A 27,557-nucleotide genomic window follows, 5' to 3' on the forward strand; every position below is an offset into this window, starting at 1 on the left:
CAACCCCTGGGGGCCCATCCTGGAGGGGAAGGGCTGCTCCTGCCCAGGGTCCTGACCTGGCTGTGGCTGGAGGGAGCTCGGGCTTGGGCAGGGGCACCCACAGCTCCCCTTTAGGGCCAACCCCGCTCTCAGGGTGCCAGCCCGGGCTGAGGAGGGGCCAAACTGGGCTGAGGAGGGGCCAAACTGGGCTGAGGAGATGCCAGGGCAGTGCCAGCCCTGTGCCAGCCTGGGCTGAGATGCCAGGGCAGTGCCAGCCCTGTCACACACACACACAAGTGACACCAGCTTTCTTTGTGTTTTTATCTCAACTCCCCAGACACCAGATCCCCGTGCCTGCCCTGGAATGTCCTGGAATGTCCTTTACACACTGGCTACAAAAATCCTGGGAGGCACAGGGGGCAGGGCCAGTCCCCGGAGTAGAGCTTGGCCAGTTCCTTGGAAGAGTTGGACTGATTCCTTGGACTGGAGTTTGGCCGAGCCCTGGGATCAGAGCTGGGCTGATTCCCCAACCTGAGCTTGGCCCAGCCCTGGGATCAGAGATTCCCTGGGTGCAGGCTCAGCCAAGCCCTGGGATCAGAGCTGGGCTGATTCCCTGGATCTGAGTTCAGCCAGGCTCAGGGATCAGAGATGGACCAATTCACAATTCCCTGGGTCCAGGCTCAGCCAAGCCCTGGGATCAGAGTGGACCAATTCTCAGAAGCCAAGCTCAGCCAAGCCCTGGGACCAGAGCTGGGCCCATTCCCCAGATCCAAGCTCAGCCAGGCTCAGGGATCAGAGCTGGGCCCATTCCCCAGATCCAAGCTCAGCCAGGCTCAGGGATCAGAGCTGGGCCCATTCTCCAGATCCAAGCCCTGGGATCAGAGCTGGGCCATTCCCCACAGCCAAGCCCAGCCAAGCTCAGGGATCAGAGCTGGATCAATCCCCTTGGGTCCAAGCTCAGCCAGGCTCAGGGATCAGAGCTGGGCCCATTCCCCAGATCCAAGCCCTGGGATGGGAGCTGGGCCCATTCCCCAGATCCAAGCTCAGCCAAGCCCTGGGATGGGAGCTGGTCCTACTCCTCAGATCCAAGCCCAGCCGAGCTCAGCCAAGCCCTGGGACGGGACCTGGGCCTGTTCCCAGACCCCAGCTCAGCCAAGCTCAGGGATCAGAGCTGGTCCTACTCCTCAGATCCAAGCCCAGCCGAGCTCAGCCAAGCCCTGGGACAGGAGCTGGGCCCATTCCCCAGATCCAAGCTCAGCCAAGCCCTGGGACGGGAGCTGGGCCGTTCCCCAGAGCCCAGCCCGGCCACGGGACGCAGTTCATGCCGAGAGGTCGCTGTTGTCGAACCTCTCCTGGTCGTAGACCTCGGCCACCACCTTCCTGCCCGCGAACCAGCGCCCGTTGAGCGCCTGGATGGCCTTGTGAGTCTCTGAGGCCATGGAGAACTCCACGAAGATCTTGACGATGATCTCGGCGTCCTCCTCCTCGCCCTGCTTCTCCTGGTAGATGATGACCCTGTTGACGGCCCCGAACTTGCCGCACTCCTCCGTCACTTCTCCCTCCAGGTCGTCGTCGATGTCCTTGGGGTCCACCATGTTCCGCAGCACCATCACCGTGGACTGCAAGGGAAGGGAGGAGGCTCAGGGCCTGCAGACACACGGGGGGCACACCCAGGGGGCACACCCAGGGGGCACACCCGGGCACTGCATCCCACTCCAGACACCTCCAGCTCCTCAGGGACAATCACTGAGCTTCCAGGGCTGTTTGCTGCTGGCCCTGAGGTCAGAATTCCCCTGGGCTGGGAACGCTGTGTGCTATCCCCTGGGCTTTCCTGGGATACCCCCTGGCAGCACAGTGAGCCTTGGCACCGCTCTCATTTTCCCTGTGCTGCTGCCATCCAGGTGTTTTTGGCTTTTCCTCAGCAATTGCTCTAATCTGTCACAATTCCCTTTGTTTTCCTTTCCTCTCCTCCCAGTAAGGCTGAAGGATTCCCCAGGAGTGCTGGGTGCTCCTGGGAGGACACACAGGTAGGTCACACACCTGCACCTGCACCCTGCCCTTCCATGGCTGAGCCCCTCTCAGATCAGAGGGACAGCTGGATGTCACCTGGCCTGAGCTCCAGGGTGGCCTCTGGGTACCAGCAAGGACAGAAATTCCACCACCCCTCTGTTCTGAGCACCTGGCCCTGGCACACCTGGGCACACCTGGGGCATTCCAGGCTCTGCCCCATCCCATTCCAGGCTCTGCCCCATCCCATTCCAGGCTCCATCTGAAAATGTTTCCTGTGGCTGCTCCTCACAGACCAAACCAGGGGCACTTATAGGCTCAGAATTCCAAACAGTTTGGGATGGAGCATTTCACTGAAGAAGACAAGTTCTGTTTTTGGGGTTTTAAATAGTTTTAAACCTTAAATAAGATTATTTAGCTCTGCTCAGCTTTTTCCAAGCCAGGCTGTTCCCTGGAGTGAGTCTTTGGGAAAGGTGGCTGTGACAGAGGCTGTGGCAGCCGAGGCAGGAGCTCAAACGTGTTTAACTTCACCCTTGGGAATTAGAGGGAACCCTCATTCCTTAGGGAATGCTGCCAGCATTGTCCCTATTAGCAAACGGGGAAGAAACACTGTAGGGTTCCCTGCCAAAGCTCAGGAAATCTGTCAGGAAGCTCCAGCAAAGGAACAAACGGGACATGCCCAGGCAAGACTACCAAGTCCCTCCAACAGCCCCCCAAAATCCATGAATCCATTGTTGTGTTTAATGTTTCTTTTTCCATCCCTCTTTCTTGTCCTCCTCCTCACTGCAATTCCCATGAACTTCTGCTAGATCAGCACCTCAGGGTTTCACAGAATCAGTTAAGGTGGGAAAAGACCTCCAAAATCAACCTGTGACCAGTGCCCACCCTGTCACCCAGGCTGGGGGCTCCTCTGGGATTCTGGACAGGACTCTCCCCACTATGGAATGTTGTAGGGAAAAGGAAAACTCGGTCCTTGGGACAGACTGGCCTGGCCTGTGTCAGCCTGTGTCCAGCCCAAAGGCCACCAGGGATTGGTTTAGTGACACCAGGGACGGAGTTTGGTCCAAGACACCTCCCCAGGGCCTGCTCGGAGCCCCCCAAGGGACTTGGGGAACATCAGGGAATCCCAGGATGGTTTGGGATGGAGGGAGCCCATCCAGTCCCACCCCCTGCCATGGGCAGAGACACCTTCCACAGGACCAGGCTGCTCCAAGCCCTGTCTAACCTGGCCCAGAACACTTCCAGCTGCTCCGGGCACGCTGTGCCAGGGCTGGGACACCTTCCACGGGACAGGCTGCTCCAAGCCCTGTCTAACCTGGCCCAGAACACTTCCAGCTGCTCCGGGCACGCTGTGCCAGGGCCAGGATACCTTCCACGGGACCAGGCTGCTCCAAGCCCTGTCTAACCTGGCCCAGAACACTTCCAGCTGCTCTGCGCACCCTGTGCCAGGGCTGGGACACCTTCCACGGGACCAGGGTGCTCCAAGCCCTTGGACACTTCAGGGATGGGGCAGCCACAGCTGCTCTGGGCACCGTGTGCCAGGGCCTGCCCACCCTCAAGGGAAGGATTCCTTCCAAAGACACCCCCCTAACCCTGCCTGAATGGCAGTGGGGAGCCATTCCCCTTGTCCTGGCACTCCAGGCCTGTGTCAATCCATCCTGAAGAGCCCTGACCTCCCTGAGTGGGGTTTTTTGGTTTTCTGCCAGGGCCTGCCCACCCTCAAGGGAAGGATCTCTTCCCAACACCCCCCTAACGCTGCCCCTGGCAGTGGGGAGCCATTCCCCTCGTGCTGGCACTCCAGGCCCACCTCAATCCATCCTGAAGAGCCCTGACCCCCCTCAATCCATCCTGAAGAGCCCTGATCCCCTGAGCGGGGTTTTTTGGGTTTTTTGCCAGGGCCTGCCCACCCTCAAGGGAAGGATTCCTTCCAACACTCCCCTAACCCTGCCCCTGGCAGTGGGCAGCCATTCCCCTCGTCCTGGCACTCCAGGCCCAGGTCAATCCATCCTGAAGTGCCCCGGAGGTTCTGTGGGTGCTGCTGACCCCCTGCCCCGCAGAGCCAGGCTGGGACACTGGTGGCAGCTGTCCCCGTCGCTGTCCCCTCACCTCCTGCTTGCGGAGCAGCTTCTGCATCACCATGTGGCGGGCGCTGCTGCCCGAGATGCTCATGTGCTCCTGCTCGCTCAGCATCTCCGGCCGCTCCGACTCCTGGAACACCTCCTCCTCCTCCTTCTCCTTCTTCACCTCCACCAGCCCCAGCGCCGGGGGGCTGGCCAGGATGGGGTTCACCACGCCCACCTGGGGAATGGTCACCGGGATGGGCGGCCGGGCAGGGGTCACACCTGGGGAGCACCGGGACAGGGGACGGTCAGTGACGCCTGGGCAGTGGTGAGTGACAGCTGGGCGATGGTCAGTGACACCTGGACAGTGGTCAGGGACACCTGGGAAACATTCAGTGATACCCAGGCCATGGTCAGTGCCACCTGGGCAGTGGTTGGTGCCACCTGGGCGATGGTCAATGACACTTGGGCAGTGGTCAGTGCCATCTGGGCGATGGTCAGTGCCACCCAGTGCCAATTATCCATCTTTCCCCCCCATGCCAGGTGTTCCTGCTGGGAACCCACAGCCTGTGCCATGACTGGACACCAACATTAATCCATAAAACATCCACGTTCCTGCCCAGGCAGGGCCAGGAGCAGGATCCCAGCTCCAAGCGGACCCCAGGCACAGAGTCCCACCCGTGGACAAGGGACACAGGTGACAAGGGCAGAGCACACACAGGTGACAGGAGTGAGGGGACCCACAGAGGTGACAAGGGGCAGAGCACACACAGGTGACAACAGGCAGAACACACACAGGTGACAGGAGCGAGGGGACCCATGGAGGTGACAAGGGAAGAGCACACATAGGTGACAGGAGGAGGGGACAGACATGTACAGGTGACAGGAGAAGCACACAGGTGACAGGAGCACACACACGACAGAAGGAAGAGGACACGGAGGTGCCAGGAGGAAGGGGACACAGGTGGCAGCAGGAAGGGACATGGCCAGGGACAGGGGACTGACAGAGGGGACAGCAGGGGACACACACAGGTGCCAGCAGAAGGGACATGGGCAGTGACAGGGGACCGACAGAGGGGCACACAGAGTGTGTGTGACCGAAGGGGGCACACACAGTGCCAGCAGGAAGGGACACGGCCAGGGACAGGGGACTGACAGAGGGGACAGCAGGGGGCACACACAGTGCCAGCAGGAAGGGACATGGCCAGCAAGGGGGGACAGAGGGGACAGCAGGGGGCACACACAGTGCCAGCAGGAAGGGACACAGGTGCCACGAGGAGCAGACCCACCTGTGATGACACCGGGGGCCTGTGCAGCCATCACAGCCTGGGGCAGAGCCCCCAGGGGCTGGGCCAGGGTCAGGGCAGGGGACACGAGCCCTGGCGTGGCCAGCGTGCCCAGCACTGCGGCTCCTGCCACGGCCTCCTGTGGGACACAGAAACCTCGGGTCACCCCTGCCCCAGGGACCCTCCCTGCAGCCAGGCAGGCCCTGCTGGCCTGGGAAATGCAGGAATCTCCCGCTCCCAGGGCTCCCAGTGCTGCTGGGGAAGGTGGAGCTGTCACCCAGCCCAGCAGGAAAACAAAAACTCTGAAGCACCTGGGAAGAAAAACCTTCCCCTGAAACTGGAATCCCAATAAACACCCTGACTCCAGAATTCCAACAACATCCAGCAGGAACATCCAGCTGAACAACCAGCACTTCCACGGGAGCCTCAAACACACCCCAGGATCCCAATGTTTTCGGTTGCTGTTGCTTTCCAGGCCATTCTAGTCCTCATTTAATTGCTCCCACCCTTCTCTTCCTTGTGTTCTCAGGGCTCCTGTAATCCCTGGTGCAGAAGATCCCAAGGTTTTGTCCCTCCACTCCGACACGTTCGTGGATCTCAAAGCTGCTGCAATATCCCAACTCTCCTCTACAGGAATGCCCCAACTCTGGGATACACCCATCCCATCAGGATTCTACTCAGTGCCCACAAGGCCCCTCCAATTTCCACTGGAGATGAAGCTCCTAATGAAGGGGAATGGGAAGGTGCTGGAAGAAAACCTCTGGAATTTCTGGTCACCAGCTGCCCCCACTTCTCACTGAAATGGCTAAAAAATTTCTTCCAATGCTTTTGATTCCTGCACGTCCTTGCAAGTCTGACTTTTCCTACCTCAGGTACACAGGGGTGGCCCTTGCTCCTCTCTTTAGTGCCACCTCCTCCCAGGAACAGATCCTGCAGTTTCTTCACAAAACAGCAGCATTTATCCCTGCCTATGTCACATCTCTGCCACCTCGCTTAGGCAGAGTCCACACTTCTCTCCCAAAGGGATTTTGATCCAAGTAATTCCAGCCATGTCTCAATTTCCTCCCTCCCTTCACTGCAGAGGTTTCCAGACCTGGGGAATCCTTCCTGGGGATCTGTGAATTCCAGGTGAGGGGCAGCTCCTCCCACTCCTGCCTCACCTTTGGTTCATGGAAACATTCCCCAAAAATCCTTTTGGAATCTTTCCCAAGGACCTGTGAATTCCAGGTGAGGGGCAGCTCCTCCCACTCCTGCTTCCACCTTTGGTTCAGGGAAACATTCCCCAAAAATCCTTCTGGAATCTTTCCTGGGGATCTGTGAGTTCCAGGTGAGGGGCAGCTCCTCCCACTCCTGCCTCACCTTTGGTTCATGGAAACTCTCCCCAAAAATCCTTCTGGAATCTTTCCCAAGGATCTGTGAGTTCCAGGTGAGGGGCAGCTCCTCCCGCTCCTGCCTCACCTTTGATTCAGGGAAACATTCCCCAAAAATCCTTCTGGAATCTTTCCTGGGGATCTGTGAATTCCAGGTGAGGGGCAGCTCCTCCCACTCCTGCCTCACCTTTGGTTCAGGGAAACTCTCCCCAAAAAGCCCTTTAGAGCCTCAGCTGTGCTGCAGCAGCACCAGGGGCTGCCCTGACCAGCAATCCCTGCCTGACAAAACCCCAAAACAGCAAAACACAGAGGGATTTTCTTTCTCCATGGGCTACAGCGCCATGGGGGGATCCTGCTGCCCAAGGCAGGGATGGGGGCACTGCCATGGGAATCTGTGCCCAGTGGTCCCACCCAGGAGCTCCTGGTGCTTCAGGAAACGAAATCAGAGGACTCAAGTTCTTATCAATACCCAACCCAGCTCATCCCTGCCCTTCTCTGCTTCCCAACAGCCCAAAGCCTTTCCAGGCCTGTTGCACCTGTACAGGTGGGACCTTCAACCTCAGTGCTGCTCACACAGCTGCTCCTGCCCTCATCCCTCTGCCCCTTCCGTGTCCTTCCCTGCTCGCTTTCAGCCTCTCCTGCAACAAATTTTCCCTCACTGCTGGTTTGACTGCCAGACTAGGAATTCCCTCCACCCTTCCCCACCAGTTCTTGGAATAAAGCTCCCATCAGCTCCCATCATTCCAAAACCTGGAGTCTCAGACTGCCCAGGTGCCAGGGACATGTGAAATCCTGGGACAGAGAATGATCTGGAATCCCATCATCCTGGAGTGCTTTGTGCTGGAAGGGACCTCACTGCTCACCCAGTGCCACCCCCTGCCACGGGCAGGGACACCTTCCCCTATCCCAGAGTGGGACAATTCCAGGGATGGGGCAGCCACAGCTTCTCTGGGCACCTGTGCAGTGCTCTGTGCTGGGCCTGTGCCTCCCCTGAGCTGTCCCTGTGCTTTAGCTCTGTCCCTGTTCCATCCACATCTCACCTGTGCTGCACTCTGAGCTGTCCCTGTTCCATCCCTGTGTGTCACCTGTGCCCTGAGCTGTCCCTGTGTCTCACCTGTGCCCTGAGCTGTCCCTGTTCCATCCCCACATCTCACCTGTGCCCTGAGCTGTCCCAGCTCCCTCCCCACGTCTCACCTGTGCCCTGAGCTGTCCCAGCTCCCTCCCTGTGTCTCACCTGTGCCCTGAGCTGTCCCAGCTCCCTCCCCACGTCTCACCTGTGCTGTGATCTTGGCCGTGGCAGCAGCAGCAGCCACAGCAGCTGCAGGTGGGAGCCCTCCAGGTGTGGCGGGGGTCAGCAGGGGCATGGGGGGCGTCACGGCCTTGCCCACCCGCAGGTACTGCCCGCCCAGGTCGAAGAGGTTCATGGAGGAGACGGCGTCCTGCGAGGACTGCGCCTTCTCGTACTCTGCAGGAGAGACCATTCCCCCAGCTGAGCCTGCTGCTGCTCAGTCAGGGAATTAGGGGAGGGTTTGGGTGGGGAGGGACCCCAGAGACCACCCAGTCCTGCTCCCTGTCCCCTTCCACGGGCAGGGCCACCTCCCTCTGGGCCAGGCTGCTCCAAGCCTGTTCCACCTGCCAGGGATGGGGCAGCCACTGCTCCTCTGGGCAGTCGGTGCCAGGGCCTCACCCCCTCACATACAAATTAATAAATATTATTTATCGTAAATTAATAATACAATAAATATTATAATAGTATAAATAGTATAAATATTATAAATTAATAATATAGTAAATTATAGTAAGTTATGTTTCTAAATATAATAAATTATATTTGTAAATCCAGCCCTGACCTGCTCCAAATCCACTCCTACCCCTTAAAGAAATTCCTTTTTTAGGGTGGAAAACCCACCCCAGAGGCGCCCCAGGAGCAGAGGGCTCCCCCTGCCCCGCCCTGCCGTGCCCCAGGTGTCTGTACCGATGAAGCCGTAGCCTTTGTGCTTCCCTGTGGTGGGGTCCCTGGCCAGGGTGCAGGATTTGATCTTCCCAAAGGCCTCGAAGACGCTCTTGATGTCGTCGTCGGACAGGTCCTGGTGCACCGAGGCCACGTAGATGCGGTTGAAGGCGCGCGCCTCCTCCGCCAGCTGGTCGATGATGGGCTGCGCCTGCCCGATGTTGCTGGGCCGCCCCACCTGCAGGGACGGGAGGGGAACGGGGCTGGGAAGGACTGGAGAGCCTGGAGGGGCTGGAAAGGGGCTCAGCCTGGAGAAAAGGGGGATCAGGGGGGACCCTGTGGCTCTGCACAGCTCCTGACAGGAGGGGACAGCCGGGGGTCCTGCTCCCAGGAACAGGGACAGGAGGGGAACGGGGCTGGGAAGGGCTGGAGAGCCTGGAGGGGCTGGAAAGGGGCTCAGCCTGGAGAAAAGGGGGATCAGGGGGGACCCTGTGGCTCTGCACAGCTCCTGACAGGAGGGGACAGCCAGGGGGGCTCTGCTCCCAGGAACAGGAGAGGAACGGGGCTGGGAAGGGCTGGAGAGCCTGGAGGGGCTGGGGGAGCTGGGAAGGGGCTCAGCCTGGAGGAAAGGGGGCTCAGGGGGGACCCTGTGGCTCTGCACAGCTCCTGACAGGAGGGGACAGCCGGGGGTTCGGGCTCTGCTCCCAGGAACAGGAGAGGGAATGGCCAGGGGAGGCTCAGGCTGGACATCAGGAGGAATTTTTTCAAGGAAAGGGTGGTCAGGCCTTGGAAGGGGCTGAGAGAGCTGGGAAAGGGGCTCAGCCTGGAGAAAAGGAGGCTCAGGGGGGATCTTGTGGCTCTGCACAGCTCCTGACAGGAGGGGACAGCCGGGGGGGGATTTGGGATCTGCTCCCAGGAACAGGGACAGGAGGAGAGGAACGGCCTCAAGCTGGGCCAGGAGAGGCTCAGGCTGGACATCAGGAGGAATTTCTTCATGGAAAGGGTGGTCAGGCCTTGGAAGGGGCTGTCCCCATCCCTGGAGATGTCAAAGGAATGCCTGGACGTGGCCCTGAGTGACAAGGTGGGGATGGGTCACAGCCTGGGTTTGATGAGCTGGGGAGGATTTCCCCACGTGAACAGTTCCATTATTCTGTGACATGGACAGTCCACGGGGCAGGGCAGCTCGTGGGCCCTCCCTGCCTCTGCAAACCTCAGAGGGCCATCCACAGGTCCAGGAACAGCCTGCACCACCACCAGGACCCTGGGCTCTGCTCCCTCCTCCCTGTGCCTCTCCCATTCACCTTCCAGGACCTGCCAAGCACCAACTGCCAGGGACTGAGAAGGACTCTGCAATCAAATCACAGCGTTCCTGCCCCTTTTCCTCAGGGGCTCCTAAAGCCCCTGGGCCATGGGGCTCTGCAAACACTCAGGGCGTGTCAGATACACCATGTAAGATACAAAGAATCCTCTTTGCTTTGTCTTCAAGAGAATTCCGTGTGTGGGTGGGAAAACCAGAGTTGTGGACTTGCAGGCCAGGGGTCTCTCCTCACAGAGGAGGGGTCCAGAGCCACCGTGTGCTCCATGCTGGACATGGAGGTCCACCAGGGAACAGTCTTTAGGCTCCTTTCCCTATCCCAGTGCCGTGGGGAGCATTTCCAGCCATGAACCCGTTACTCCCAGGAAAGGAGAAGCAGGAATCCTCAGAGCAGGCACGTTACTCACCTTGATGTTCCTTCCCCCCAGCATGACAGAGTTCATCTGCTCCAGGGCCAGCTGGGCGGCTTCGGGGACCTCGTACTCCACAAAGGCAAAGCCCTGGCACGGGAGGGGACATCTCAGTCACTCCAGCTCTGCCAGGCTCCCCACGGACCAGGGGCCTGCAGGGGGAATCGATTCCCACCATGCTGGCTCCTGCTCGTGGCCCAAGGAGATCCCTTGGAGAAGCATTTTATAATGGCAGAAAATGGCCTGCAGAGCTCCCCCAGGGGCATCTGAGTCTGGAGCCTCCTGGACTCTGAGATCCTGCAGCAAACCCCACCTAACTAAGGGCTGCTGCCTTGCCAGCACTCCCAGCAGAGCTTCAGGCTGGATATCAGGAGAATTTCTTTATTGGAAGGGGGTCAGGCCTTGGCAGGGGCTGCCCAGGGAGATGCTGGGTCCCCAAGGAATGACCAAATGTGGCACTCAGTGAGCCGGGTGCTCCTCTCCAACCTCAGAGATTCTGATTCAGTGCACTTCACCCCACACAGCCCCGGCTCCCACCAGAGAATCCTGCCCTGAGCAGAGCAGGGAGCTGCAAACATTCACCCCCAGTGCTAAAAGGAGCCTGTTCCTCATAGGGATGGAGGCCCTTTCCTCTCCTGGCTGCATCTGAAAGCCTTGGAGAGAGGAGGATGTTCCTTGAGGGCTGGGAATCATAGAAACATGGGAGGGTTTGGGTTGTAGGGACCTTAGAGCCCACCCAGTCCACACCTTCCACTATCCCAGGCTGTTCCAAACCCCATCCAGCCTGACCTTGAACACTTCCAGGGATCCAGGGGCAGCCACAGCTTCTCTGGGCACCCTGTGTCAGAGCCCCACCACCCTCACAGGGAACAATTCCTTCCCAGTATCTCATCCAGAACTCAGGCAAGCTGGTTATTTTGTGTTTAGGACACATGGCTGAAAGAAACGTCCTTGCAGAAGACCCCAAAATCACTGGGGCATCACCACTGGCTCTCACTGCAGAAATGTCCTTGCAGAAGACCCTAAAATCACTGGGGCATCACCACTGGCTCTCACTGCAGAAATGTCCTTGCAGAAGACCCCAAAACACATCATCACTGGGGCATCACCACCAAGGAATTCCCCCCCTTCCCGGGACAGTTCCCCTGCTCTCTGCCAGATCCCAGCAATCCCAGAGCAGTTTGGGTGGGACAGGACCCTAAGGCTCACCCAGTTCCAGCCCCAGGAGCTCCGGGCAGCCCCAGCCCACCTTGTGCTTCATGGTGACGGAGTCCCAGGACATGTCGATGCTCTTGATGGGCCCGAAGGGGGCGAAGGCCTGCCGGATGGTGTCCTCGCCCAGCTCGTAGTAGATGGAGCCCACGTAGACCCGGCACATGATGGCGAGCGCCCGCTGCCTCTGAGCCGCCATCTGTAGCGAGACAAGGACTGGCCGGTCAGGGCCGGGCTGGCCGGGGCTGCGGGGCCTCCTCCCCGTCCTGCTTCCCTCCCGGGAGCCAGCCCTGGGCCAGCTCCGGCACGGCCTGGAAGGATTTCCCTGCTCGCTGCACAGGCGCTGGAGCGGATCCGCCCGGCGGCTCCCGGATAAAGTCCGGCTCGCCCGGGGCAGACGCGTTCCGGAGGGATGATGGAGATCATCCCTGATCTCGTCTCCAGCCACGCCCGCAGGAGGAGGGAATCCCTTCGTCCCCCTCCAGGCAGCAAAGGGCTCGGCTCTGGGCACCGGGAAGGTCCCCCCGCTCCCGCCCCCGCCCCGTCCTCCCCAGCAGCAAAGGGGTCTGGGGCTGGGACCCTCCCCCCGCTCCCCCAGCCTCCCCCCACCCCGGCACTGCGAGATCCAGCCTGGGCACGGCTCTAGAGCAAGGCCCAGCGCTCCTGGCCCAGCGGGACTCCTGGGAGGCGCCAGCATCGTCCCTGCCTGCGGCACTGCCTGTGCTGGTGCGGCCCCGGCGCTGCGCAGGGGGGTTCTGCTGCTGCGGCTGCGCCTGCCTGGAACCCTGTCCTCGAGAGAAATCCACCCATTCCTCCCGGGAGGGATCCCAAAGGCAGAGCACAGCGTGTCCTTCGTGCCTGTCAGCCCCAGGGCAGCTCTAGAGCTGCTGAGGGACACGGCCCTGGAGACGTGGCCACGCCACAGGGCTCTGAGGAGTCACTGCCTGCACGGGAGGGGACGGCTCTGGGGCACACCTGGGGCAGGTGGGGCACACCTGGGGCAGGCGGGGCACACCTGGGGCAGGTGGGGCACACCTGGGCAGGGAGAGCCTGGTGCAGAGCACGTGCAGCAGCAGCAGCAGGCGATGCCTCTGGCCCTGCCCAGCCCCACGGCAGGGAACTCTGAACACCCTAGGGCAGAGGGGCTGCGACCAGGGCCTTCAGGAGACAACTTCTGGGGTGCCCTAATGAGCAGAGGAGCTCTGCCATGCCTGGGGACCCCTGGGGCAGAGGGAAAGCGCTCAGGGCCTTCTCAAGGCTGATTTCTGGGGCGCCCTGAGGAGCACAGGAGCTCTGCCTAGGGATGCTGCAGCCCAAAAGGAGGGAGAGCTCATCTGTGACAGGCACAGCAGCGTGCACACAGCCTGTGCCCGAGGGACTCCTGCTCCCTGCTGCACTTGCCCCTGGCCACAGCAGGAAACAACCTGCGAGGGGTTAACTCCTGCCACTCCACACAGGACACTGCAAACAGGGACAGCTCTCACCCCAGACTCTCCCTGAGGCGACATCAAACCCCAACTGCTGCTCCTGAGGTGACATCAAACCCCAGCTGCTGCTCCTGAGGTGACACCAAGCCCCAAATGCTCCTCCTGAGGGGACATTAAACCCCAGCTGCTGCTCCTGAGGTGACATCCAGCCCCAACTGCTGCTCCTGAGGTGACATCAAACCCCAAACGTTGCTCCTGAGGTGACATTAAACCCCAAACGTTGCTCCTGAGGTGACATTAAACCCCAAACGTTGCTCCTGAGGTGACATCAAACCCCCAATGCTGCTCCTGAGGTGACATCAAACCCCAGCTGCTGCTCCTGAGGTGACATTAAACCCCAAATGTTGCTCCTGAGGTGACATCAAACCCCAAATGTTGCTCCTGAGGTGACATTAAACCCCAGCTGCTGCTCCTGAGGTGACATCCAGCTTGCCCCGTGCCTGGCTCAGGGTTCCCAGCACGGCTGGGCCGTGGCTCTCTTTACTCTGCAGGCTGTGACCAGCAGGACTATGGCTCGTGCACAAGCAGCACGGTGGCCAGGTGGGCTCCCAGGTGCTCCAGCACATTCCCAGTTTTTCCCAGTGCAGGAAAGCCCCTCAGTCTGCAGCACATCCATTCAGGGGGCCACAGCCACCCCCAGTGTCCCCTCTGCAAGGGGAAATCCCCACCCTGCCCTGCCACAGGACTCTAAGGAGAGCTGGGGGAGTGAGGAGGACTTGGGATTTTCAGACAGCAGCAGAATTCCTTCCTGGAAAGGGGGGCAGGCACTGGCAGGGGCTGCCCAGGGAGGAGTGGAGTCCCCATCCCTGGAGGTGTCCAGGGAACCCCTGGACGTGGCACTGAGCGCTCTGGGCTGGTGACAGCGTGGGGATCAGGCACAGGCTGGACTCGAGGACCTGCGAGGTTTTTTCCAGCCTGGATGACCCCGGGGTTTTGGACCTGCAGAAGGCAGAGCTGAGCTGGGCCGTGCTGGCTCCGGGTGTCTGTGGGTCACCAATAGGGGGGGGACGTGCCCTGGGCACCTGAGCTCAGCACAGGTGGGTGTCAGGGCCTCCTGCCTGGACAGCTCCCTGCTCTCAGCAGCCCCCAGTGCTGATTTCACTGTCTCCCATGGGTGTCAGGGCCTCCTGCCTGCTCAGGACAGCTCCCTGCTCTCAGCAGTCCCAGGCTGTTTCACTGTCTTCCATGGGTGTCAGGGCCTCCTGCCTGGACAGCTCCCTGCTCTCAGCAGCCCCAGGCTCATTTCACTGTCTCCCATGGGTGTCAGGGCCTCCTGCCTGCTCAGGACAGCTCCCTGCTCTCAGCAGCCCCAGGCTCATTTCACTGTCTCCCATGGGTGTCAGGGCCTCCTGCCTGCTCAGGACAGCTCCCTGCTCTCAGCAGCCCCCAGTGCTGATTTCACTGTCTCCCATGGGTGTCAGGGCCTCCTGCATGCTCAGGACAGCTCCCTGCTCTCAGCAGCCCCAGGCTCATTTCACTGTCTCCCATGGGTGTCAGGGCCTCCTGCCTGCTCAGGACAGCTCCCTGCTCTCAGCAGCCCCCAGTGCTGATTTCACTGTCTCCCATGGGTGTCAGGGCCTCCTGCCTGGACAGCTCCCTGCTCTCAGCAGCCCCAGGCTCATTTCACTGTCTCCCATGGGTGTCAGGGCCTCCTGCCTGGACAGCTCCCTGCTCTCAGCAGCCCCAGGCTCATTTCACTGTCTCCCATGGGTGTCAGGGCCTCCTGCCTGGACATCTCCCTGCTCTCAGCAGCCCCCAGTGCTGATTTCACTGTCTCCCATGGGTGTCAGGGCCTCCTGCCTGGACATCTCCCTGCTCTCAGCAGCCCCAGGCTCATTTCACTGTCTCCCATGGGTGTCAGGGCCTCCTGCATGGACACCCCCCTGCTCTCAGCAGCCCCAGGCTCATTTCACTGTCTCCTGTGCCTCTTTCTCCTCCTGTAACATGAAAAAGCAGCTGAAGCCTCGGCCAGGCAGCAGCCCCCATCTGCAGCTGTGCAATGCTGCTTTTTAAAGAGATTTGGGAGGTTATTTTAAGGACAGGCCAAACCCCACCTTGGGGAGCTCCTGTAACCAAAGCAGGTGATGCACAACCCTCACCACGAGCATCAGCCATGACACAGCGACACCAGGGGACGGTGAAGAGACGTGGGGATCTCACACTGTGACCCCTGGAGGGAGGACTGAGCCCAGGGGAGCTGTAACTCAGGCCCTGAGACCCAGAGCTCGGGGAGTTCAGGCTGTGCTGCCTCCACAAAGGAGCTGGGGAGCCCTGGCAACAGGGAAAGTGCAGGACGGGGGCTGTTGGCACTTTGTGCATTCCCAATGGGCTCTGGGATGAAGAAACCTGCCAAGAACGGGACACCCTGACTGCTCTGAACTGCACCAGGCTCCTGCTCCCGGGCTGTGTCCGCCTGGGACTCCTGAGGGAGGAATGGCTGAGGAAAAGGGGCCACAGCCCCACGCCCTGGGGCTCATCAAGCCATTAAAGCTTTTCTGTGCCACCAACCCAGCTGTGCCCAGTGGGGAGAATGAGCCAAAAACAATCTGGGCCAAACTGCTGGAATTCCACAGTCGGGCAGCAGCTCCAGGGATGGGGGAGCTGCTGGGCATGAGACCCCATCTCTGCCAAACCCACACCAGGACGGCTGCTCCGTTCCATCCCAAACTCACCCCCGCCCCACAACGCCCATCCTGGCTCCCCACTGACACCCCACCCACTGCCAGAGCAGGGACACTGGGGATTCCACCTCAGTGCCCTTTTCCTGGAGCTCAAACTCCGTCTGTGCTTTACACCAGGCACAAATCCCACATCCCAGCAGGATGGAGAGGCATTCACACATGTACAAACGAATTTACAAATGAACCTTCAGGTACAGAGAGGAGTCACAGGACACTTTGCCCAGCACATCTAGGAAAGAGGAGAGGCTGGGTCATGCCAAGTCATTCAGCTCTTTGTGGCCTCTGATTAGAGCGGGCACAAAGGGTCACACAAGTTCTCTGATCGGTCCTGTCCCTTCCACGCTCCCTCTGCTGCACTCGGAACGTGCCACACTGCCCTGGTCTGCACCACGCACAGTAAAGAGAGCCTGGCCTGGGCCACACCGCGTCCTGCCAGCGTCCGGCACCCCGGCCCTCCCCAGCGCCGCCGCCTCTGCGTGCTGGGAGCTCGTTCCACCACGAGTCGCCCCTTGGTGAGTTACCTTGGCCGTTAGTTTTAGGTCGGGACCTCAGAACTGTAGCATCCCTAGAAATGCAGCTCCCACAATTTCGCGGGTGTGTTCAGAACGGGTGGAAATCTAAAGCTGTCTTTGCCCCCGAGTGGCAGTGTCCCCGCAGACTGCACAGCCTGGGGTCTTCTCGGGGCAGTGACACCTCGCTCTGCTCCTGGGCGTGTCCAGCACACGTGGGGATGTGGGAGGGCTGCGCTGGGCGCGGACAAGAGCACTGGCACCACTACGAACGTCCCCACGCTAGGCCCTGACTAAGACAAGTGCCCCAGAAGAAGTGAATATGTCTATTGACCGATTGTAAAGGTGAGAGAGGATCTCCAAAGCCCATTGTCACTGCTGCCATCTGAAAGACAGTAAAGACAGAGTTCAGTCTGTTGGAGCTGAGCATACTACGGCTGTTTGTACAAACTCAAGCAGAGCGGCGGCGCAGGGGCACCTGCGGAGAGGCCTCTCCTTCCTCGGCCCTCGCTGCCTGGTCCCAGGACTGTCCGAGCCAGGGCCCTGCCGAGTCCGGTCCCACCGGGCCGGGCTGGGGCTGTGCTGCTGCCGCTGCCTCGGGAAGCAGGGTGGGATCCCAGGGGGCTCGAGGCGATTGTGATCTCTGCAACCACCGTCGTTGGTTCACCCCCAGCATTTAAAAGGAGCCCCTCAACTAGAGCAGACCCTCAGAACCAGGCACAGCCCCCAACGGCCTCAGCTGCCGGGCAGGGAGAGCACATCCACGGGGATTCCTCAGGCAGAGCCCTTGGTCTGGGCTTCCTGACTGAGCAAAGGCAGGGAGACGTGTTCCAGAAAGCTCTGAAGGAGGGGAGGTCCGACCCCCGTTAGGGGTTCTCCCGGTGTGGGCATTCCAGTACAAGCAGGAACAGCCAACAGCATTCCTCCACAATTGAGAGCACCGGGTGCAGGGGAGGGAACGGGGGCAGCACTGGGACACAGGGACCCTCTCTCAGGCAGAGGAGATCGTGACAGGACACTGTTCCCAGGATCCCTTCTGCCTTCACCACCTTAAACATGGCTCAGGAGCAAAACCCACGGCAAACTCTTTGGCTTCCTGCGTCTCAAGAAGGGACGTCCAACAGGACGGGAATTTATAACCATCTCCTCTTGGAACAAAGAGATCTGCGGGCAATTTGCGAGGTCGGTCGGGGTGCCTGGGTGAGCTGCAGGCTCAGGGCTGTGCTCTGGTTCCGAGGGCCCTGAGAACTCCACCGTGGCGGGGGGAGCACGAGGCAGAGGGAGCGGCCCGGAGGGGGCTCTCACCTGGAGGTTGGTGAGCTGCTGCTGCTGGTGGGCGATGGTTTGCTTCACCAGCACGCTCTTGATGCTCTGCTCCATGGCGTACTTCTTGGCCTGCAATGAAACAGGGGCTGTAGGGGCAGGGCGGCACAGCGGGGCAGGGAACGACGCCTGGCTCAGCACCACAGCTCCCACAACCTTCCAGTGTCCATCCCTGAGCACTGCCCACAGCTCCCCAGCCCCTGCAGGCCCTGGGACACAGCAGGATGCCCCAGCAGGAAGCAGCATGCACCGGGAGCTCGGCGTTCCCCTCTTCCACCCTGCTCCCCACCGCAGCCCCTTACCTGCAGGGCCCGGGCGGGCACGGCCTCCTCCAGTCCTCTCCTCTCAGAGAGCGTCTGCACAGACGGGTGCTACAGCAGGGAAGGGCTCCAGCCCCCCGTGGAGCTCCCCCTGGGCTGTGCTCTCCCCTCTGCACACCCAGCCTGCCCTGGAGCTGCTCCCTGAGTGCCCCAGCCCGCCCCTGGCCCTGCCTGCACTCACAAGGCTCCTCCGGGGTTTCTCTCAGTGCCCTCCAAACCTGGCAAAGCCGGAGATTCCGGCTCTGAGCCAGGGCAAACCTCACCCCCACGGCTGTGCCTGCTCCCTGGGACACACAGGGTCATCCCTGGGGGACAGAGCCACCCCTGGGACATGCGCGGCCACTCCCAGGGCACGCATGGCCACCCCTCAGGGACAGAGCCACCCCTGGGGCACACATGGCCACCCCTGGGGCACACATGGCCACCCCTGGGGCATGCGCGGCCACTCCCGGGGCACGCATGGCCACCCCTGGGGCACACAGGGTCACCCCTGGGGCACACAGGGTCACCCCTGGGGCACACAGGGCCACCCCTCAGGGACAGAGCCACCCCTTGGGCACACATGGCCACCCCTGGGGCACACATGGCCACCCCTGGGGCACACATGGCCACCCCTGGGGCACACATGGCCACCCCTGGGACATGCGCGGCCACCCCTGGGACATGCGCGGCCACCCCCGGGGAACACACATGGCCACCCCCGGGAGACACAGGGTCACCCCCGGGAGACACAGGGTCACCCCTCTGGTCCCCATGGCTGTGTTTGGGAGCTGCCAGGGAAGGGCAGGATCTCACCCAGGAAAGGGCAGGATCCAGCCCGGGCAAGGGAGGGATCCAGCCCGGGCAAGGGCAGGATCCAGCCCGGGCAAGGGAGGGATCCAGCCCAGGCAAGGGCAGGATCCAGCCCGGGCAAGGGAGGGATCCAGCCCAGGCAAGGGCAGGATCCAACCCAGGCAAGGGCGGGATCTCACCCAGGCAAGGGCAGGATCCAACCCAGGCAAGGGCAGGATCCAGCCCGGGCAAGGGCAGGATCCAGCCCGGGCAAGGGCAGGATCCAGCCCGGGCAAGGGAGGGATCCAGCCCAGGCAAGGGCAGGATCCAGCCCGGGCAAGGGAGGGATCCAGCCCGGGCAAGGGCGGGATCCAGCCCGGGCAAGGGCAGGATCCAACCCAGGCAAGGGCGGGATCCAACCCAGGCAAGGGCGGGATCCAACCCAGGCAAGGGTGGGATCTCACCCAGGGAAGGGCGGGATCCAGCCCGGGCAAGGGCAGGATCCAACCCAGGCAAGGGCGGGATCCAACCCAGGCAAGGGCGGGATCCAACCCAGGGAATGGCAGGATCCAACCCAGGCAAGGGCGGGATCTCACCCAGGGAAGGGCAGGATCTCACCCAGGGAAGGGCAGGATCCAACCCAGGCAAGGGCAGGATCCAGCCCGGGCAAGGGCAGGATCCAGCCCGGGCAAGGGCAGGATCCAGCCCGGGCAAGGGCAGGATCCAGCCCGGGCAAGGGCAGGATCCAACCCAGGCAAGGGCAGGATCCAACCCAGGCAAGGGCAGGATCCAACCCAGGCAAGGGCGGGATCTCACCCAGGGAAGGGCGGGATCTCACCCAGGGAAGGGCGGGATCTAACCCTGGGGTTTGAGGTGTGTGCTTTGGAAACCTGGAAATGCACAAGGGGGAGCATCCAATGGCTCTGGGAAAGCCACAGGGAATGAGGCCAGGAGCCAGGCCACACACGGAGGGACAGCTGTGACAGCACAGGGACAGCCACACGGAGCTCTCCGTGCCTGCCATCCCGAGGACAGGGACACTCTGGGCTGTGCTCCGGGGTGCACAGGGACAGGCCAGCTGGAGCAGATCCCATTTCTGCCCTCTGTGACTCAGTGGCAGCCACAGCCTAGCTCAGAACTCCCATCTGATTTACGATGCCATTTCTCTGAACTGGTTTACTTTGTAAATTAAACTCACTCTCACCCACCCCAACAGCAATTCCCCACTATGCTCCCAAGAGTGTCCATGAACTCTGCACCAACCCAAGGAATTCCTGGGCCCAGAGGTGACTGTGGGAGCCTCCAGCAGGGCCACGAGCCCAGAGATCTGCTGGCCAGTTCCACCAGCGACAGAGACTCATTAAAACACAAACACCACTCCCCACACAGCTTTACTCACCTTCTGGAGAGCCTCCTGCTGCTCTGGGGTGAGAGGGGGCAGCCCCAGCTTTGCTGCCGTGCTTTGCCCGTTCTCCATCTTGATGGACTCTGTACCCTAAGGAAACAGAAAATGCTCAGGGAAAACTCCCACGGGAGTGACCTGTATCCTCCTTCCCAGAAAACCAAAGCACCTCATGTCACAACGTGACAATTGGCTAAAACCCTTCCCAAACCGAGCTGTATGTCAGGAAAACCAGTTCATGTTCCTGCCATTCCCTGCAGGAAGAGCCATCCCAGCAATTGTACAAAACCAAGGGATGTGTTGGACAATTACAGAGTTCTCCAACCACAATTTCTGTGACCAGACAACCAAATAACCCCCAATCCTTGCTCACATCGTCTCCATCCCCTCAACACATCCCCTGTCCAATGTTCCCATCAGTGTTCTCCTCCCACTCCTCCCTCCTGGCTCTGTTGGCTCAGCTTTCTCAAGTTCTCATTTCAAAGCCTTCTCTGAAACTTTCCCAAATCACAGAGTCATGGAATGCTTTGGAGGGACCTTACAGCTCACCCAGTGCCACCCCTGCCATGGCAGGGACACCCTCCACTGTCCCAGGCTGCTCCAAGCCCTGTCCAGCCTGGCCTTGGGCACTGCCAGGGACCCAGGGGCAGCCACAGCTGCTCTGGGCACCTGTGCCAGGGCCTGCCCACCCTCAAAGGGAAGGATTTCTCCCCAAAATCCCTCTAACCCTGCCCTGGGGCAGCGGGAAGCCATTCCCCCTTGTCCCGTCACTCCAAGTCTTTGTCTGAAGTCCCACTTCAGCTCTCTGGAACTAAGACTCCAGCACAGCAATCCCACTGCTGGGACCGTGGATCCACTGCTGGGACCGTGGATCCACTGCTGGGACCATGGATCCAGCACAGCAATCCCACTGCTGGGACCATGGATCCAGCACAGCAATCCCACTGCTGGGACCGTGGATCCACTGCTGGGACCATGGATCCAGCACAGCAATCCCACTGCTGGGACCATGGATCCACTGCTGGGACCAGGGATCCACTGCTGGGACCAGGGATCCAGCACAGCAATCCCACTGCTGGGACCATGGATCCAGCACAGCAATCCCACTGCTGGGACCATGGATCCACTGCCGGGACCTGGGATCCAGCACAGCAATCCCACTGCTGGGACCAGGGATCCACTGCTGGGACCAGGGATCCACTGCCGGGACCAGGGATCCAGCACAGCAATCCCACTGCTGGGACCATGGATCCACTGCTGGGACCAGGGATCCACTGCCGGGACCAGGGATCCAGCACAGCAATCCCACTGCTGGGACCATGGATCCACTGCTGGGATCAGGGATCCACTGCCGGGACCAGGGATCCAGCACAGCAATCCCACTGCTGGGACCGTGGATCCACTGCTGGGACCAGGGATCCACCACGGTGATCCCACTGCCGGGACCGTGGATCCCACTGCTGGGACCAGGGATACACTGCTGGGACCAGGGATCTACTGCTGGGACCAGGGATCCACCACGGTGATCCCACTGCCGGGACCAGGGATCCACTGCCGGGACCAGGGATCCAGCACAGTGATCCCACTGCCGGGACCATAGATCCCACTGCTCAGGCCATGGATCCAGCACGGTGATCCCACTGCTCAGGCCATGGATCCAGCACGGTGATCCCACTGCCGGGACCATGGATCCAGCACGGTGATCCCACTGCTCAGGCCATGGATCCAGCACGGTGATCCCACTGCTGGGACCATGGATCCAGCACGGTGATCCCACTGCTCACACCATGGATCCAGCACGGTGATCCCACCGCTGGGACCATGGATCCAGCATGGTGATCCCACTGCCGGGACCATGGATCCAGCACGGTGATCCCACTGCTCACACCATGGATCCAGCACGGCGATCCCACTGCTGGGACCATGGATCCAGCACGGTGATCCCACTGCCGGGACCATGGATCCAGCACGGTGATCCCACTGCTGGGACCATGGATCCAGCACGGTGATCCCACTGCTGGGACCATGGATCCACTGCTGGGACCAGGGATCCAGCATGGTGATCCCACTGCCGGGACCATGGATCCAGCATGGTGATCCCACTGCCGGGACCAGGGATCCACTGCTGGGACCGTGACCCCAGCCTGGCCACCCCCCTGCTGGCACCCCCAGCTCAGCCCCAGCAGCAGACGTGGCCCTGCCCTCGGAGCTCGTGGGGCTCTGGTGGCACCGTCCCTCAAGCAGAGCCGGCTCCTTCTCTCCACACTCCCCATCAGCCCGAGAACAGCGGGGACAATCCCAGCCTGTGCTCCTGGACACGCTCCTGGGGGAAAAATCTTTGCTCTGAGTAAGAGCAGCAGGGAAAAATCTCTGCTCAGGGCAGGAACCACAACTCCAAAGCTTCTCCTGGACTGTCACAGAATTGTGGAATGCTTTGGGTTGGAGGGATTCAAATGTTCATCCCATCCCACTCCCTGCCATGGGCAGGGACACCCTCCACCGTCCCAGGCTGCTCCAAGCCCTGTCCAACCTGGCCTTGGGCACTGCCAGGGGCAGCGACAGCCTCCCTTCCCACCCCAACCACTCCAGGATTCCGGGATATATCCTCAACCATCTGACTCCTGTTTTAGGATGGGACTCCTGGCTTTGTGCAGTTCCTGCAGGGGTTGTGGGCATTTTCCAGGATCGGTGAACAGGGAGCAGACAGAAACAAACCCTCCCAGCATGAAATCCCGCTCTCCAGGTGTCTGGACAGCATCCAGAGCTGCAGGGACAGCGTCCATGGCTGGACTGGAACACGAGGGACGTGGGAACAGCAGGGCACCAACAGGGACTGACACGGGGACAGAGCAGCTGGAGCTGCAATTGCCACACTCCAGAGCACAAAGCCACCACACCCAGGCTGAAAACAAGAGCAGCAAAGCTGGGAACGGAATCCGGGCACTGCTGAGACCTGAAATGCCCTCACAGCCCCCCAAGCTGAACTGTCCCCGGCACTGCCAGAGCCAGCAGTGACCGTGTCCCCAAATGCCATCTCCAGCTGGCCACACACACAATCCAGAAACGCTGATCTGCTCATAAAGGAAGGCTCCCTCACCTCCAAGATTCATTTTGATTGTGGAACATCCAATAAATTAGCTTTAAACGTCCTTCTTGTCCTTTGCCACCTGGCTGAAGCCCTGTTTGTCACCAGCTGTCCCTGTCCCCTCCCACGTCTCTGCCACTGGACACTCAGGCCCAGGGCTCTCCCAGGCAATTTCCAAGTCCACAAACCCTTTTCCCACTGCTGCTCCCATCTCCTCTGGCTTTAAAACCTCAAATTATTCCAGCTGAGGAGCTCTGAGACGTGGGAGGAGAAGAACAGAGCGTAGGGCTGCCGGGCAGAACTATTCAAAATGAAAAAGTGAGGAGCCCAATCTGCAGTGCTTGTTCCAAACCCAGCCCATTGCACAGCTGAGTTTAATGTAATTTACAGATCCGGGCTCGTCAGCACGCACAGCTTCCAAAAAGTGCCCTGGAACATCCCAGCTGCAGCACAGAGAGCAAAGCTGGGCCTGGAAGGACCCGGGAGGAGCAGCAGGGCACTCACTGCAGCCTCCCTGCCAGCACACACCCCTCTGGAAGAGCCCAGAGCCAGGGGCGGCCTTTGCTGACCCCTGGCACGGCTCCAGCAGGAATTCCTGACCGTGTATCCCCCACCATGGAACACTCCCCAGGGAGCATCACCCCCCTGCCCCTCGGGGATCCCCGGCAAGCAGCAATCGTGCAAACCCACCCCACGCTGGTGCTGGGAGAGCCCGGGCTGCTGCTCTCCTCTTTCCTCCTGGGATAACCCAGGAACCAGGCACAGCACCCCGGCTTTGTGCTCAGGCTCCTCCCCTGAAACCTCATCCCACACCCCCCAACAGCCACAGGGAAGGAGGAAAGAGGGAGGGAAACTCGAGAAAAGCTGGTAGAGGCAGCAGGAGAACAGGAAGTTCTCCTCCTTCCTCTCCTTCCTTCTTCCATTTATTTCCTTCCTTCTTCAGAAGGAAATAAACGGGAACTGGATTCCTGCTGTATTCCAGCATGGCTGGGCCCTTTTGGAGGGGTTGAACTGCAGGAGTTCAGAAATGCTCCTGGAAATTCGTTACAGGGCTGAGAACTTCTCTGAAGTCTAAACACACAAAAAGGAGAGAATCCCGTTTATTTGGGAACCACAGGCAGCAAATCATGGAGATTCCAGGAGATACAAGTGCAAAAAGGATGGATGCAGCACATGGCCAGGGAATTTGGCTCCATCTCCATGACAGGAGAACAGGAATTCAGCAGAGGCTGGAGGAGCAGCCCTGAGAGCCCGGCACAGAGCCCCAGGATCGAGGGGGCTGGAAAAGATCAGGATCACAGAGCCCCCCCTGTGACTGATGCCCACCCCAGAGTGCTGAGTGCCACTCCTTGTGTCACTCCCTGTGTCACTCCCTGGACACCCCCAAGGATGGGGACTCCAAGCCCCAAACGTGTGAGTGTCACTCCTTGTGCCACTCCTTGTGTCACTCCCAAGGATGGGGACTCCAAACCCCAAACGTGTGAGTGTCACTCCTTGTGTCACTCCCTGTGTCACTCCCTGGACACCCCCAAGGATGGGGACTCCAAACCCCAAACGTGTGAGTGCCACTCCTTGTGTCACTCCCTGGACACCTCCAAGGATGGGGACTCCAAACCCCAAGCAGCCAGGCCCCTCCAATGGCCTCACCACTCCTTCCAGAAAGAAATTCCTCTACAGGAATGTGTCCCTGGACACACTCTACCTGTGCAGGTGAGTCCAGGGACTGCTCACACCTGGGAATCCCTGTGCAGGTGAGTCCAAAGGGATTCTCCTCACACCTGGGGATCCCTGTGCAGGTGAGTCCAGAGGGATTCTCCTCACACCTGGGGATCCCTGTGCAGGTGAGTCCAAAGGGATTCCCTGGGGATCCCTGTGCAGGTGAGTCCAAAGGGATTCTCCTCACATCTGGGGATCCCTGTGCAGGTGAGTCCAAAGGGATTCTCCTCACACCTGGGGATCCCTGTGCAGGTGAGCCCAAAGGGATTCTCCTCACATCTGGGGATCCCTGTGCAGGTGAGTCCAAAGGGATTCTCCTCACATCTGGGGATCCCTGTGCAGGTGAGTCCAGAGGGATTCTCCTCACACCTGGGGATCCCTGTGCAGGTGAGTCCAAAGGGATTCTCCTCACACCTGGGGATCCCTGTGCAGGTGAGTCCAAAGGGATTCTCCTCACATCTGGGGATCCCTGTGCAGGTGAGTCCAAAGGGATTCTCCTCACACCTGGGGATCCCTGTGCAGGTGAGTCCAAAGGGATTCTCCTCACACCTGGGGATCCCTGTGCAGGTGAGTCCAAAGGGATTCTCCTCACACCTGGGGATCCCTGTGCAGGTGAGTCCAGGCATTCCCTGGGGATCCCTGTGCAGGTGAGTCCAAAGGGATTCTCCTCACACCTGGGGATCCCTGTGCAGGTGTTTCCACAGGATAAATGGGAATTTTGAGGCCAGGTATTTTCTTCCCATCCCCTGTGGACTCCCAGGTAACCTCACCTGCCCTCTCCTTCCCAGCACTGGCCTGGGAAATTCCCTAATCCGTGGATTAAGGGAAGATGAGGCAGAAACAAAGTGAGTTATTTGTATTTACTCCTAAATGGGAGCACCAACACCAGTGAGCTCACAGGAGGAATTCCAGCACACACAATTCCTTCTGGGATCAGCTCTAAGCTCCCCTCAGAGCGGGGCTGAGCTGCCCAGGAGTCAGAGAAATCCCGCATTTTCCATAAAAACAACGACGGGGACACGGGAAACAAACCCAACAGCGAATCCCTGCTGTGCCCCACAGCTCCAGCCCAGCCTTCCAGGAGACCCGGGGATTCCCGGGGGGATCCCGCGCCCGTTCCCGGGGGGATCCCGCGCCCGTTCCCGGGGGGATCCCGCGCCCGTTCCCGGGGGGATCCCGCGCCCGTTCCCGGGGGGATCCCGCGCCTGTTCCCGGGGGGATCCCGCGCCCGTTCCCGGGGGGATCCTACAGCCCCAATTTCCATTTCACACAATTCCCAAGAACCAGCCCAGCAGCCCCGCCCGCGCTCTGCTCCCCCCTCAGCGCCAGGAGAACGAACAGCCCCGAAACCCCCGTCCCCTCACACCCGAGCCCCCAAATCCACGTCCCCTCACACCCCCAGCCCTCAAATCCGCGTCCCCTCACACCCAAATCCCCGTCCCCTCACACCCCCAGCCCTCAAATCCGCGTCCCCTCACACCCCCAGCCCTCAAATCCCCGTCCCCTCACACCCGAGCCCCCAAATCCCGTCCCCTCACACCCGAGCCCCCAAATCCCGTCCCCTCACACCCGAGCCCCCAAATCCGCGTCCCCTCACACCCCCAGCCCTCAAATCCCCGTCCCCTCACACCCCCAGCCCTCAAATCCCGTCCCCTCACACCCGAGCCCCCAAATCCCGTCCCCTCACACCCCCAGCCCCCAAATCCGCGTCCCCTCACAGCCGCAGCCCCCAAATCCACGTCCACTCACACCCGAGCCCCCAAATCCCTCACACCCCCAGCCCCCAAATCCCGTCCCCTCACACCCCCAGCCCCCAAATCCGCGTCCCCTCACACCCCCAGCCCCCAAATCCGCGTCCCCTCACAGCCGCAGCCCCTCCAGGAAAGCGCTAAAAACGCCCCACAGCCCTCTGAGAGCTCCCATAAAACGCAGTTCAGACAATGCCGAGGAGCCCAAAAGAAACATTTGGGAAACTCAGCCCGACCATTTAAACAGGTGAATTTGGAACAGGAACCCGAAAAGAGGCGTTTGAAGCGATGGATTTGGAAAGAGCAGCCCCAAAGCAGCGGGAGCACGGAGCGCTCTCCCCGCGGGGCCCGAGGGCCGGGAGCGGGGGAGAACGGCGGGCTCAGAGCTCAGCACCGGGCGGGACACGACCGACACCCTCCCCACAGGGAGAAGGCCGGGACGGGAGCCCAGAAGAGGAGGAGAAGCGGCGCAGTCCCCTCAAAACCGCCACACCACCCCGCGGGCCCGGGCGGACCCCCTTGGCGGCCGCCGCTCTACCTCGCCGCCCCGGCCCGGTCCCGGCCCCTCACCAGCGCCATCGTCGTTGTCGCCGCCATCTTGTCCTTCCCGTCTGCAGCACGCGGCTCTCGCGAGAGCTCCGCGGCGCGCGCGGGAAAACGGCGGCTCTCCCCGACGGAGAAAATATCGCGAGATCTCGGGCGGAGTCATGTGACCCGAGCGGCTGCCAAGATGGCGCCGCCGCCCCCGGGGAGGCGCGGCCTGGGCCTGGCGTGCGGGGATCCCGGGGAGCGGGGCTGAGCCCGGCTGGAGCGGGGCCGAGCCCGGCTGGAGCGGGGCCGAGCCCGGCTGGAGCGGGGCCGAGCCCGGCTGGAGCGGGGCTGAGCCCGGCTGCTGCGGCTGGTGCTGAGGGCAGCACCCCTGGGT

The 27,557-nt window shown here is 60.9% G+C and overlaps 1 protein-coding gene across 3 annotated transcripts; it reads right to left on the reverse strand.

Annotated features, from left to right (window-relative positions):
* Positions 1-286: 286 nt before the first annotated feature.
* Positions 287-27,266, reverse strand: PUF60 (poly(U) binding splicing factor 60). Of its 3 annotated transcripts, XM_063397635.1 has the most exons (13): positions 27,203-27,266; positions 20,081-20,176; positions 17,573-17,662; positions 16,602-16,652; positions 11,628-11,789; positions 10,376-10,468; positions 8,678-8,891; positions 7,977-8,167; positions 5,336-5,471; positions 4,093-4,328; positions 1,231-1,598; positions 1,104-1,124; positions 287-1,045 (listed from the first exon to the last, which is right to left on the reverse strand). In XM_063397635.1, exons 1-11 carry the CDS (start codon positions 27,227-27,229, stop codon positions 1,299-1,301), a joined length of 1,596 nt encoding a protein of 531 aa, XP_063253705.1. In that variant the 5' UTR covers positions 27,230-27,266; the 3' UTR covers positions 287-1,045; positions 1,104-1,124; positions 1,231-1,298. The 3 variants fall into 3 exon arrangements, with proteins under 3 accessions (XP_063253705.1, XP_063253652.1, XP_063253771.1); XM_063397582.1 differs by having other exon boundaries at positions 287-1,182; XM_063397701.1 differs by lacking the exon at positions 16,602-16,652 and having other exon boundaries at positions 287-1,182.
* Between the last annotated feature and the right edge of the window lie 291 nt (positions 27,267-27,557).

Source organism: Prinia subflava, chromosome 1, assembly GCF_021018805.1.
Source record: "Prinia subflava isolate CZ2003 ecotype Zambia chromosome 1, Cam_Psub_1.2, whole genome shotgun sequence".
NCBI classification, from domain to species: domain Eukaryota; kingdom Metazoa; phylum Chordata; class Aves; order Passeriformes; family Cisticolidae; genus Prinia; species Prinia subflava.

Bases quoted from the DNA above. Each gene is read 5' to 3' on its own strand.
- PUF60 (XM_063397635.1), bottom strand. From the start codon at position 27,229: ATGGCGGCGACAACGACGATGGCGCTG. The intron at 8,892-10,375 runs GTGAGTAACGTG...CCGTCCCTGCAG, and splicing joins TGGGGGGAAGGAACATCAAG to GTGGGGCGGCCCAGCAACAT. The intron at 8,168-8,677 runs GTACAGACACCT...TCTCTCCTGCAG, and splicing joins CAAAGGCTACGGCTTCATCG to AGTACGAGAAGGCGCAGTCC.